Here is a 13,707-nt window from a genome sequence, read left to right as displayed (position 1 = left end):
TTCTCTCTCATTGCATTTTTGTTCTACCAGTGGGTTTTGTTCTTTCTTGTGCATTTGTGGTAGTAATTATTGTTTTTTTCAGATTCCAGATGCAGGAATCCCTTGAGGATTTCTTGCAGGGCTGGTTGTGTGGTGATCATCTTCCACAGTTTTTGTCTGTCTGAGAAATACACTATTTCTCTTTCATTTCTGAAGGATAGTCTTGCTGGGTATTACTCTTGGCAGGCAGGTTCTTTCTTTTAGTATTTTGAATATATCCCATTTTCTTCTGGCCTGTAGAGTTTCTGTTGAGAAGTCTGTTGTTGACTCCCTTATAAGTGACTTGATGCTTTTCTCTTGTTGTTTTAGGATTCTCTTTATCTTTGAACTTTGCAAGTTTAACTATAATGTGTCTCGGAGAGGACCTTTTTGAACTGAATCTGTTTGGGGATCTTTGACATCCTGGCTCTGAAGGTCCATGTCTCTCCCTGAGAAATATTCTATTATTACATTGAATATGTTCTCAATGCCTTTTCCTTTCTACTACCCTTCCAGAGCACCCATGCCTTAGATGTTTGTGTACTTAAGGTTGTCTGCTATCTTTCTTAGATTTTCTTCATTTTTAAAATTTCTTTTCTTTTTGATCTGCATGGGTTACTTAAAAAAGACTATCGTCAAGATCAGAAATTCTTTCTTCTGCTTGCTCTAGCCTGCTGCTGAAGCTCTTGGTTGTGTTTTTTATTTTGTTGAATGAATCCTTCAGTTCCTGGAGTTCTGCTACATTCTTTTTTAAGGTATTAATCTATTTGTAAATTTCCTCCTTCATATCCTGGATAGTTTTTCTAATTTTGTTGTGTCATCTGAGTTTTCTTGTATCTCATTGAGTTTCCTTAAGATCATGGCTTGGAATTCCTTTTCAGTCATTTCAAGGGTTTCCTGCTCTATGGGGTCTGGTACCTGAGAATTATTGTATTCCTTTGTGGTGTCATATTTTCTTGTTTTTTCATATTTCTAATATCTCTATGCAGACATCTAGTCATCTGCTAGACAGTCGCTTCTTCTCTTACTTTGGAGTGGGTTTTGAGGAGACTTCCTTCTGTAGATGTGTTTTATATTGACCGTTGAGTAGGGTGTTTTAGTATTGGTTCTGGGTAGATGCAGTAGTGTGGTCTCCATGTGGGTACTTCAGCCATATTCAGTGTTAGAGTTGTGTGTGAGTATCTCCACAGCCTAGGCACTGGGCCAGTTAGCGATTCCTTGCTGAGGTTAGTGACACTGTGTTGGGTTGTTGAGGATGTGGGCAAGCTATTGAGTTTTTGGGAGAAGTAACTGGATGCCCCATCAGTTTTTGGCTGGGGCGGGTGACCCTGGGCAGGCTTTTTGGCACCCTGGCTAGGATCCCGTGACCCTGATGGGTGCACTGGGGTATACTGGAGCTCCTTAGTTTGAATGGGTGACCCTGGGCAGAGTTTCTCCTCCTGGTTCCTTGCCCCTGGTTGGGAGATGGGTTGGTGGTGGTTGGGAAATTTTTTTTCCCTTTATTTGGTTATCTTGGGTTTTTGCACTCTCTGGGGATTTCACATGTGTCTCTCCCCAGATCAAGAAAGTTGTGTGGGTTGCGCGTGTACCTCCCACGTCCAGGTGTGCTACCATGGTGGGGAACAGAATAATTCCCCCTGTGGGTTGGGCCACTTGTTCACAGGTCTTTGCTCACTCACCTCTTTCCCCAGTCTCCACTAATGACTCTCCTGTGTCAGTGCAGTCGAGTGGTTGGCAGGCCACCTGCATGGCAGTGGTGGCTGCTGTGGCAGTGGTGGTTGCTGCTGTGGTAGCAGGCTGTCCTTGCAGTAGTGGTGGTGTCTGTGGCAGTGTCAGGATGCGATGGTGCCTTGAGGTCCTGCTGGCTGTCAGGGCGGGGGCTGCCTTCAGCACCTGAAGGTTCCTGTGCTTGTGCCAGCTGTTGGCAGGGACTCATGTCTCATTTCTAAACCCACCTGTTTCTCTCCTCCTCTGAATTATTTTGAGGCAAATCCCAGATATTACATTATTTGATCTAAATATTTCTTTTCAGTACATATTTCTAAAAGATAATGATTTATTTTAAACACAACAAAGCAATTATTATGACTAAAAGAGTAACATGCTTTCTTAATATTATCAAATATCCTGTCAGTATTCAAAATTTCCCATTTGTGTGATACGTACCTTTTTTTTCCCTTAAATGCTTTCATCATTCACATCAATATCCAAGAAAGATTTTTCTTTTCATTGCGGTTGGTTGTCTGCCTTATGTCTATGTTCTCTTTCCATATCTCTTTTTTGCATTTTAAGTTATTTGTTAAAGAAACTGGTTCTTTTGTCTTGTAGAGTTTCCCACAATCTGAAATCTGGTGTTTATGCATCATTAGGAACACACCCTGTGTCTTTGTCCCCTATTTAGAGGTCTTATCAGATACAAGTTTGGGTTTTGTTTTTTTTTTTTTTTTTTGGACAAACATTCTACATAGATGGTGTTACATGTTTTTATCAGAAGGCAACTGTTGATGAAGACATAGATCTTTCATTAGGTGTTGCGAATGGTGATTTTCTATCATTCCTTCCTCATTTATCAGCTGGAATACATCTGTAATGAGTAACTGTACCCTGCTTCATCAACTATTTTGCTGTCCTGAGTCTTGTATCCTGCAGAAGCAGGATAAAAGCTTTAATGTGTCTCTTTATCTACCACTTTTCAAAATAATAAATTGGTCCTGTAGTCTCCTCCAAAGTGAAGTTTTGTGTATGATTTTGAATTCATTATTTTAGCACATTTCCTATGTTTTATTCCTTATTATTTTTCTTAATGATGCTCATCTTATTCTTATTGCTGTTATTGCTGTCCATCATTCAACAATAGGAACCTCTTCATGCTGGCTACAGAGGTAACTTCATTTTGATATAATTTCAGACTAACAAAAAATTTTCAAGAAAAGTAAAAATAATTTGCCTATGTCCTTTATGCAGATTCACTAGTTGTTTATGTTTTGACCCATTTGCTTTATCATTCGATGTTCCTCTCTTTCTCTCATCCACTTGTGAGCAGATATTGTCCCTCTTTACTTCTAAGTACCTAAGTATATATTTCCTACAGACAAGGGCATTTGCTTATATGGTATAGTGATCAAAACCAGAACATTTAACATTGATACAATAGTATTATCTAATTCACAATTCCATATTCAGATTTTGTCTCTGTCTCAATAATATACTTCATAGCTTTTTTGTTTCCTGGCTCAGGATGCTATCCAGAATCACTACCTTGTATTTAGTTGTCACATCTCTTTAGTCTCTTTTAATCTGGAACAGTTCATCAGGTTCTTCGTCTTTTATGACCTTAAAATTTTTGAAGAGTCTAGGCCAGTTACTTTGTAGAATGATATTTCCTCTTGATTAGATTTGGGTTGTTCACTTTTAGTAGGTGTGCTGCAGAAGTGATGTTGTATCTTACTTAGTATTATACATCAGGATTTTTAACTTTGATCACTTGGTTAGTGTGGTGTCTGCCAGGTTTCTCCATTGTAAAGTTACTATTTTTCCTTTGTAGTTAATAAGTATTTTATGGGAAGATAAACTGTCTATGTAAGTATCCTGTTCCTCATCAAACTTTCACTAATTTTAGCATCCATTGATATTTTTTGCCTGAATCAATTATTACAGTGATGGTTGCTGAATAAACATTTTTCTATCTACATCATTCTTTCTATGTTTATTACTTGTCAATATACCGTAAGGGTTTTACCTTCTCCCTAATTAATTAATATCACTATGAATTTCTGGATTCTTCTTATATTCAGTGATTTATAATCTGTTATTATTTTTATGATCACGTTGTCCCAGAGTTGGACAGCAGGATCCTCTTCAAGCTGGTTCCTATGTCTGTTCAGTATGTCCCCATTTTTCTGTGAGCATTTCCTTAATTCCTGATGCAACCAGATGTCCCAGGTACTAATACTTTTGACATAGTCTTGTAGTTTTTAATAGTTTTCTTGTTTTTCCTGGTATTATAAAATTCTCAAGGCTTACCTTATACATTTCCTGCTCTAGCATGGGAATCAGTTATTTCTTCAAGGACCTATGGCACCTTTTCATGGAAAATATTATACAGAGACCACAGTCCAGGGACAAGCGGTGGTGTTATTTCTAGGCCTTTTCAGTGGTTAAATTTTTTGAAGATAAAATACATTATGAATCCATAGCCTTTCTTCTAACACAAATTCAGAACTACAGTGTCTTTAATTATCTCTTTTATGTCTTCTTTCTCACCCAATGACAATCCTGGTTCTCAGTATCACCAATATAAATGTTCATTCGCCTTATTCTGTACACACGTAATAGTTTTAGGATAACGGTACCCAAACTACTTGTATTAATTCTCTATTGCTGAATTACTACACATTGGGTAGCTTAAAACAACACAAATGCTTTTACCTTACAACCTCTGTGAATCACGAGTCTAGGCACAGATTAGTTAGGTTCTTGGCAGAGAAACTCACAAGGTTGTAATTAGGGTGCTGTTTGGGGCAACCACCTAATCTGTGGTTCAGCTGGGGAGTAACCTGCTTTTATTGGCAGAATTTAGTACCTTATGGTTGTAGGACTGAGGGCTTCAGTTTCTTGCTGTTGTCAGCTGGAAGCTGACCTCAGTTCCTCGCCACTTGGGTCTTTCAGCTTAGGCAGCCCATACCATGGTAGTTTGCTTCTTCAAAGTTCAGCAAGACAGGTGCGAGTCTTAGGTAACTTAATCGTGGAGTCCTATACATGTGTATTATATCACCTTGGCCATATTCTATTAGTTAGAAGCAAGTCACAGGTTGCTCCCACACTCCAGGAGAGGGAATCACACAGAGCATGAACACCAGGAGGTGGAATCATGAGGTATGCCCTGGACTCTGTCCACCTCATTATCCCAATATGATTGCTGAAAATGGTTGGTTTTTTTTTTTTGGTCGTTCCTTTTTTCTTGATATATACTAACACATTCCTTAAGTACACATGGGAGTATTTCTAGACTTGTTTTATAATCTTATTATTCTCAATAATTTTGAATACTTTGCATCAAGAAATTTTCTTCATATGCTATTCTTTTTTTGGATGTAACATAATATATTTAACCAATCCATCTTAAGTGGATATTGTTTTTTTCTCTATTATAAACAACACCACAATGAACATTCTTGTGGCAAAATATTTGCATATAGTCTTAATTATAACTTGATGATGAGTGGGGTTTATGAGAATACTTCAAAAGCTTCATGGAAAGATCATATTATTTTTCAATTCTATTTTTCCATTAACTCTCTAAAGTACACTTCTATTTGTTGCAAGAGCCTCTCTGCTTGGATGGGATTTAAAAAATCATTTCTCTAAAGAAAATAAGAATGCTCTCATCGAGGGAAATTGAACATGTATTAGTCAGGGCTTTCCAGAGGGGAGATATCTATCTATCTGTCAATCTCTATCTGTGAGATTTATTATAAGGAATTTGATCATATGACTCCAGAGGTAGGCAAGTCCCAAGACCTGTAGGGTGAGCCAGCAAGCTAGGGACTCAGGAGAGTAATGGTTTAGTTCAATTCCAAGTCAAAGGATTGAGAACCAGGAGAGCTGATGTTGTAGTTCCAGTCTGAAAGCTAACAGGCTTGAGACCAAGGAAGGGCCAACATTTCAGTTCAAGTCCAAAGGCAGAAAAAAAGCCAATGTCCCCATGAGACGGCAGTCAGGCAGAGGAATTCTCTCTTACTCAGGGTACGGTCAACGTTTTTGTTTATTCAGACCTTCAACTGATTGGATGAGACCCACTCAGGGACCACAATATGCTTTACATAGCCTACAGATTTAAATGTTAATCTCATCCAAAAACACCCTACAGAAACATCCCAAATAATTTTTGATTAAATATCTGGGCACCCCATGGCCTAGTCAAATTGACACATAAAATTAACCATCACAGGAGGCCTTTCCAGTTTTGAGGTATATGACAGAGAGTTTAGAGTTTTAGGGGAAGAAAATGAGACAAAGGTATTCTTGTTGGATTTCCAGCTTTCTTTCCAATTCTACTACAAATAAGGAAAAAAATCATCTCTCTAAATAATTGTAGTAATAATTTTATTTCCCTTTCCAATTCCTATCATATTGAAATGACAAATTAATATTCTTTTAAAGTTATTCAGTCTCCTTTACAATGATCTTCCTCTAATTATAAGACTTATTTTTTTCTTATGTCATGGTCTATACTACCTTCCTTGAGGGAAGGATTTTCACTCTTGCATTCACCCTGTCAACCTTCTACTTATTTTCCCCTTTCCTTGCAAGCAACCAGACCAAGGCAGTTTTAGTTGGAAGTAAAAGAGAAGTCTTATGTTTAGAGAAGATTGGTGTGTCAATGACTGAAATAGTCTGGATGACTTTAATTTCTGAACATGATAGTAGGACTGACTGTATCTAAGAAGGTATCCCCTCTCCCTCACACGCATACATATACACACAACAAAAGAGTCAAAGATTTCTAATTGAGACTGAAATTTCATCTAGGGCAGACAAAAAAGTTCCTTCACTGAATGCTTTTTAAGGAAAGAATGAGAGACAACAATAAATTGGTGTTTTGATCACTTCTCGCAAGTGATTATTGATTACATAATCAGCAGTATTTAAACCTTACAACAGCTCTGTATAATAGTTATCAGTATCCCTGTCTCACAGATAAGAAAACTGAGGCTCAGAGAGATTAAGTAATTTTCCCAAAGCCACACAGATGGTAATCTCCTGAGACAAGATTTGACACTGGGGTCCATTGGACTCCAACCTAGGGCCAGCAGTCTTTCCACTATACCATGCCAGGGCAACAGGACTGCAAGGGTAATATGGCATGTTTCTAGGATCCAAGGGACCTGAAAAAGTTAAGCACCTCACTAGTTAAAAATATGTCTTTCCCCATCCTTCAAAAATAATTTGCCTTTCTTCTTCCTAAGGCTCAGTAGGAGTAGCCAAAATAATAGATTACCTGAGACAGACAACTAGCCAAGATTCTGAAGTCAGTGGCCTTGAGGAGCTGTGGAACATGATTGATCCTGAAAAGAGAGATCCACATGTGGATCTGGGAACTTTCCATGCTGTCATGAAAGAATGGATGGCTTACTGCAGGAACAAACGGTAATCACAGTCCCAGCAGGATGCATTTTGAGGTTCTGTTTTAACAATCGATTATAATTGATGCTAAGCACTGTTTTCTTGATGAAAATACTATAATCTAGTGCTTCCCACACTTTAGCATGCATTGGAATCACCTGATGATGCTTAACCTGATTGCTGGGCCCCACGACCCTGATTCAATAGGTCTGAGGTGAAGCCTGATCACTTGCAACAGGTGACCAGGTGAAGCTAATGATGGGACATGGGGGTGGGCACACTTTGAGAATCCTTGCTCTAATATGTTAATTCTGATAACATTTATTGTAATTAGTGGAATGCACATATTATTTTCTCACAGAGAGCTGAGGTTGCATGAGTCGAGTGAACTATTGTTACTATATAATCTCCAAATGTATTCAAGTTCAAGATTGAACTCCCTTTTAAAGCCAGTGGGGCTAGTCAGTGAGTATAATTTGGGGGGGCTAGAATATAAGAAGGCTAAGGAGAAAAGGAAAGGACAGTGAAATAGGAAAAAAAAAAAAAAAAAAAAAAAGGGAAAATGGCACCAGTAGTCTCAGGTAATGCTGGAGAAGTACATCTTCTTTCACAGGAAGCCTAATTTCTATGCTTCTGACTTAGAGTCTGATCTCCAGCTATCAGCTGATACATACTAGGAATTTGTTCAAGCCCAAAGAATGGAAAAAGTTGCTATATTTCTGGTAAGGTTAGAATGTATAGATGACTTAAGAAAATATGACTGAAATGTTGTTTGCCATTCACAGGTTAATCATGCAGGTAACATAAATATATAAAACATATATAATCTTACTAGTAATCCAAGAAATGCAGATAAAGAGAATATACCCTTTTTGCCCATGAGTTTAATAAAGATTTAAAAGAATAGCTCTAACCCATATTGTGGTGGGGGGAAAGGGAGAGATACGGCCCTCTCTTACATTGTTGGCAGTAGTGCAAGTGGACACAGTTTTTTTTAAGAGCAATTTAGGCATGTGTATTAAACCCTTAAAAATACGCAGCCTCTTCAAGTGGTAATGCAACTTCAAAAACAAAAAACAAAAAAACAACCAATCATAGACTCTAATACGAGTATATGTAGAAGGTTGTTTATGATAGTGAAAAATAGAAGCAATCTAAATATTTAAAAATAAGGAATCAGGCAAATAAATTATAGTACTTCCGTACACTAGAATTCTAAATAGTCATTACAAGTAATAATTAGATGAATATTGAACAAAAGAAATATTTGTATGTATTTTAAATAGGCCAAAGATCCATATATGTAGTATAATTCTGTTTTCGTGAAGAAATAAAAAATATATGCATAGGAAAAAGTTGGGAAGAATGGATGCCAAAATGGTCGTCTCTGCATGATGCTCTTCATTTTTTTTCTTATGAATTTTTTAATTTTACTAAAATATGTGTTTGTATAATAATATCAACTATCCACTTGTACAACAGAGTAAGGGCCAAATAAAAGATGAAAATAAATAAAAAGGAAAAGAAAAACCATTGGAGGTATAAATACAAAATATAAGAGCAAAAACTCAGAAATGGTGATGGTGTGTACATAGCAATAGTAGGAATGCTGTGAGGTTTTTGCTCAGACACCTTCCTACAGACATCTCACACTGAAAAACAGTGAGATGTAAGACAAATTTAGAGAAGTTTGTGGCTGCTCCAGAGAGAGAAGCTAATGATTTGGTGCTTAGAAAGCCTGAGTAACAAAATTTAAATCATAGTATAAAGACTCTAAAAAGAAATGGTTGAAATTTTAATATGTTTATTTTGGGAGGTTGAGCTAGAGTTGGTGTAATGGACAGAAGCCTATACAGAGAGTTCCCCAGATTTCAGGAGCAAAATTCTCCAAGTACAATTCGTCTTGGTTCCGCGTGGCTCTCATGAGAAAGGGAAGGTGATAGCACCATGAGTGTATTCCGCAGTGTTAGTGGTTCGTGCTTTTCCTTCCCAATCCCTCAAGGCATGTGGTCTGGCTGCCTCCACAAGTCTCCACTTACTACTACAAAGTATTTCAATTTCCTAATCCACTGACACCTCGTTCCCTAAGCATATGCTGCTGTCCACCTCCACCTGCCTATTTCTGCATGCGTGTTTTCTTTTTCGTGTTATATTAAAAGTTTATGAATGGTGAAGGTAATGCCTTACGTTTTTTGTCTATCATCCTAAGTACCTAGCACACTATTGGACTCTAAATAGTTGTTGAATGAATAGATGGGTTTTAAAACTCAGAAAAAAATACCTGAATAGGAAAATACAGAGCACATCTTAAAAATGAACTGAACTTTGGTAAGGAAAAGAATCCTAGCTGGCTGGTTTTGTTTTTTGGCTACAGGGAAGGAGTGAATAGTGGATTAAGTGGCATCTTCAGTCGTTCTGTTTTTGAAGAACAGGACAGCATAAAACCAGGTGGAGCAAGTATGTATCTGTTCCTTCAGGATTGCTCTGCCCCTTTCTTGTGGTTTGGAGAAAATGAAATTTTGACAAAACTCTCTTGTATGTGTTTCAGTTAAGATGATCACAGATATAAGAGATTCTGCATCGGGAAGCTTCGAGGCTTTGGCTGGAGACATGTCTAAGGGTGTCTTGTAAGCATTCTTACTTGTAATGCTTTCTCAAGTACTTTGACTTTCCTTATACGTTTTTCTTGTTTATTTCACAAATCTGCATATTTTAGTTATGATAAAGTCACTCAGTTTATTTTTTTTGTTGTTTTTTGTTTTGTTTGTTTGTTTTGCAGTAGAACTAACATAATTGATTTTAAATTCTTTACAATTTTATGCCATCTGCATTAGATCCAGGAACTGGGAACACAAATTCTTGTAAGACTAGTAATCCAAAATCATTTGCTCACTCATGAAACCCTTCTCCTTTATTGACTTCATGTGTTTTCTATAGAAAACAAGTTCCATTTGAAATAGGGTTATGATATTGACCTTAAACTCTTTTGGGGATTATTTGAAAAAAATCTTTGTTACTATAATAAATCTTTGAATAAGTATTTATTGTATAAATGAGCTACATTTATGATAATGGATTAGCTTAAAGGAGAAAATCTCACACGAATATTTAAGCTTGTTTGGGCTTAATTATATGCCTTATTTTGATAGGAAGAGATTGGAGATATTGAAGAATATTCTCATTCATTCTTTCACCTGCAGGGAGGTGCCTGATTTGATTACATATGTAGCAGACCTATATTTCAACAAGCAGAAATTGGAAGAGGAAAACAGTAAGTTTAAGTTAGCATTAGAAACCTTGGAAGAGGCTAACAACCATTTAACAGAAGACTGCACTGAATTGCGCCTTCAGATTAAAAGGTGAGCCACAGTGGGTCACTGTGTGCTGGGAACTTTCAGTTCTTTCTTTCTTTTTCATCTTTTTAAAATTGAGATGTAATTCACTTAGCATAAAATTCACCTTCGTAAAGTGTACAGTTCAGTGTTTTTTTACTGTATTCGCAAGGTTGTACATTTTCACCACTATCTAATTCCAGACCATTTCCATCACTCCACAAAGAAACTGCACACTCATTTCAGGAGCAGTATTTCCTCCTCCCCTCCCTCAGCCCCTGGCAACCATTATTCTGTCTCTATGGCTTAGCCTACACTAAACATTTCATATACATGGAATCATAATATGTGGCCTTTTGTGTCTAGCTTCTTTCACTTAGCATAATGTTTTCAAGGTTCATCCATGTTATAATGTGAACCAGTATATCATTCCTTTTTATTCCGTTGTAGGGATATACCACATTTTGTTTGTCCATTCTTCAGATGATGGACATTTGGGTTATTTGCACTTTTGGGTTATTATAGAGCTGCTATGAACATTTGTGTGCAAGATTTTGTGTGTACGTGTTTTCAGTTCTCTTGTGTATATACCTAGGAGTGGAATTGCTGGGTCCTGTAGTAACCTATAGTTTACATTTCAAGGAATTGCCTATTTTCCACAGGAGCTGTGTCATTTTACTTTCCACCAGAATTGTTTGTCGATTCTTTTCTAGCAATGATGTTCTCCTTGTAGTCTAAGGCCAATATATTTGTGGGCCAAGTGTGGATCTATCCAAAGAACTACGTGGTTCAGTTGAACTTTTACTCTGTGCAAAGTCCCATGCTACCTACTATGAGAGATTCATGGATGAGTCAGGTTTAAAATGTGCCCTCAAGTTGCCTACAACCTAGAAGAATAAAAACTTATGACCTTAGCTTAAGATAAAAAGGGATAAAGGACCTAAGAGACATACCAAATAAAGTGTCAAACACTGGTGACATAGGTTAGGAGGAGATACTTGAGCATCAGGAAAAAAGCAACAAAGTTTTCACAAAGTCTACATTTATAGATGTTGTAGGTGCTAAAATTCTGAACAGGGAAGTTTTATGTTAACTTGGAATGACAATAAAGCATTCTAGTCATGGACTTCCATCCTCAATTTTTGACCTGGTCTAGACCAACCTTCAAAACAATCCTATGAAATTTTAAAAAATAAAAATATAACCTTATCTCAAGTTTTCTCCATTCCACAATTTGGCTTAGTTATTATTTAATTGAAATATAATAATTCAAAGTTTCTTTTTAAAAACCTATGCTCCGGATGAAGGTGCCAATTAGAGTTTTTTGTTGCAAGCACTGGAAGCTGACTCTGTTTAACCTAAATATCAAGAAATGTATTAGAAAGGAATTGAGTAACTCACAAAATGGACAGAAATGCTGGGGAATCTGAGTGGGCAGCCAGAATGCTATTGTATACAAAATTAAGCCATACTTCATTCTCTTTTCTCTTTCCCCTAATCCTTCAGAAAGAGCCTGTTTCCTTTGGTCTCTCACAACATTTTTTTTTGATACTGGGCAGTTGTCCCATCATAGTATAATTTGTCTTTTGTATTAATTGTGACCTCACTGATGAGAGAAACTATGTCTTACTCATGCTGGTTACCCCAATGCTTAGTAGAATATCTATTGTAGAATAGCAATACGTTCCTTCAGGTGCCTTCGAGCCAGAAACCTTTGTCTCTTTTTCTCCCATAAGCTTCACTTTTAAATCAAATAGCCAGTCCTGTTAATTTCATCTCTTTTATATCTCTAAAATAGATTGACTTCTTTCCAGGTATAGGTATCTGCCACTTAGTTCAGGTCAGCATCACCTTTCACCTGGATCACTACAAGCACCCTCTTGAATTGTCTTCCTGCCTTTTCCAAAACTGGTCCCTCATTGGCAGGAATGTTCTGTCTAGATGCCAGTCTGACCACGCTATGGCCCTGCTTTAAACAATTTGATGAATCCCTGTTGCATTCAAAATAACATGCAAATTCCTTCAAAGTCCTTCCTGATGGTCTCTGCTGCTTTATCTCTGCTTCTCACTTTCTGCTCTATGCTCCAATAATATCTAACTGCTTGTATAGAGACCCTCAGTGAGCGCCTGTCCTCTCTCCCACAGAACTTACTTACTCCAACCTTGGTTCTTATCATGCTGCATTGCGATTATGACGGTCTGTTTACTAGACTATAATCTCTGGTAGGGTAGAGTTCTCATGATTGGGTACAATTTTGTCTTTTTCAGTGACTAGTATAATGCCTGGCACAGAGTTATAGCTTGTTATAGCTTGCATAATCAATGTAATTCTTTAGTAAAGAAAAAATTGTACCTTCTTTGAACTCCTCAGGTAACAGTTTAAAATCTAGTAGGAGATACAAATAGGTAATCCTATGATACGGATTACCATAATTAATCAGTTTTTTGTTGGTGAACATCTAGGTTGTTTCCAGTGCTTTAACATAACCTCATTTAGACACCACTGGTAATTATTTGTTTAGTTGTCATCTCCTTTCCTAGTATGTAAACTCTATAATGGCAAGAACCCCATCTCTCTTGTCCACCATTATAGACCCCATGCAGGGTACAGCATCTGAAACATGATATTATTCAATGAATATTTGTGGAATTGCATTAAGTAATAATACATCTTTTTAGTAAAAGGAAAGTTTTTTTTAGAAAAAATGATGTAATTCAAAACAAAAAGTAAAAGAAACAGCTGTATGATTCAGCCAACAATGGATTTCAGAGGGAACCTCCAGATCTTCCATTTCAGGAATCTTCTCCCTTTCCCCAACACACTTCCCTCAAATTCCTTCCTTTTCCAAGGAGTGTGAAAGATCGTGGGTATATTTTTACTGTTGTGGGCATCTGGTTTAAGCCTTCAGTGGTTTTCAAGTTGGGGTCCAAAAATAACCCTTGGCTTTATTTAGTATGTTTGACAGTTACATTTGAGGTTTTGCTCATTGCCTCCTCCCCGCACCCCCACAGTGCCCACCAGTCTATTACGAGAACAAATCTGTTAAAAGAAGAGCTGGAGGAACTGAAAATTAGTATGAATGCTTCAGAAGAGCAGAAGACCACAATTGCATCCCGGAATAAACAATTGGTAAGTCGTTCATGTGCTTTGAAATTGGCATATAGTTTACGTAACTGAAACAGAAGAGGCTTTACTTGGGGGCAAAAATCAAAAGTCAGTAGGCCGGTAAAT

At 37.2% G+C, this 13,707-nt stretch overlaps 1 protein-coding gene across 1 annotated transcript in view; it reads left to right on the top strand.

The window, feature by feature from the left end:
* The window catches only part of IRAG2 (inositol 1,4,5-triphosphate receptor associated 2), a 98,110-nt gene that overhangs the window by 6,613 nt on the left and 77,790 nt on the right, over positions 1–13,707 (top strand). Inside the window, exons 3-7 of the mRNA XM_063076129.1 lie at positions 6,987–7,167; positions 9,518–9,600; positions 9,692–9,770; positions 10,344–10,502; positions 13,488–13,605. Of these exons, the coding sequence (XP_062932199.1) occupies positions 6,987–7,167; positions 9,518–9,600; positions 9,692–9,770; positions 10,344–10,502; positions 13,488–13,605 (620 nt within the window). The remainder of the gene's footprint in view (positions 1–6,986; positions 7,168–9,517; positions 9,601–9,691; positions 9,771–10,343; positions 10,503–13,487; positions 13,606–13,707) is intronic.

Source organism: Cynocephalus volans, chromosome 12 (genome assembly GCF_027409185.1).
Source record: "Cynocephalus volans isolate mCynVol1 chromosome 12, mCynVol1.pri, whole genome shotgun sequence".
In the NCBI taxonomy this organism is placed as follows: domain Eukaryota; kingdom Metazoa; phylum Chordata; class Mammalia; order Dermoptera; family Cynocephalidae; genus Cynocephalus; species Cynocephalus volans.
Note: the sequence above shows the minus strand (reverse complement) of the source record. Positions and strands in the feature narration are given on the sequence as shown.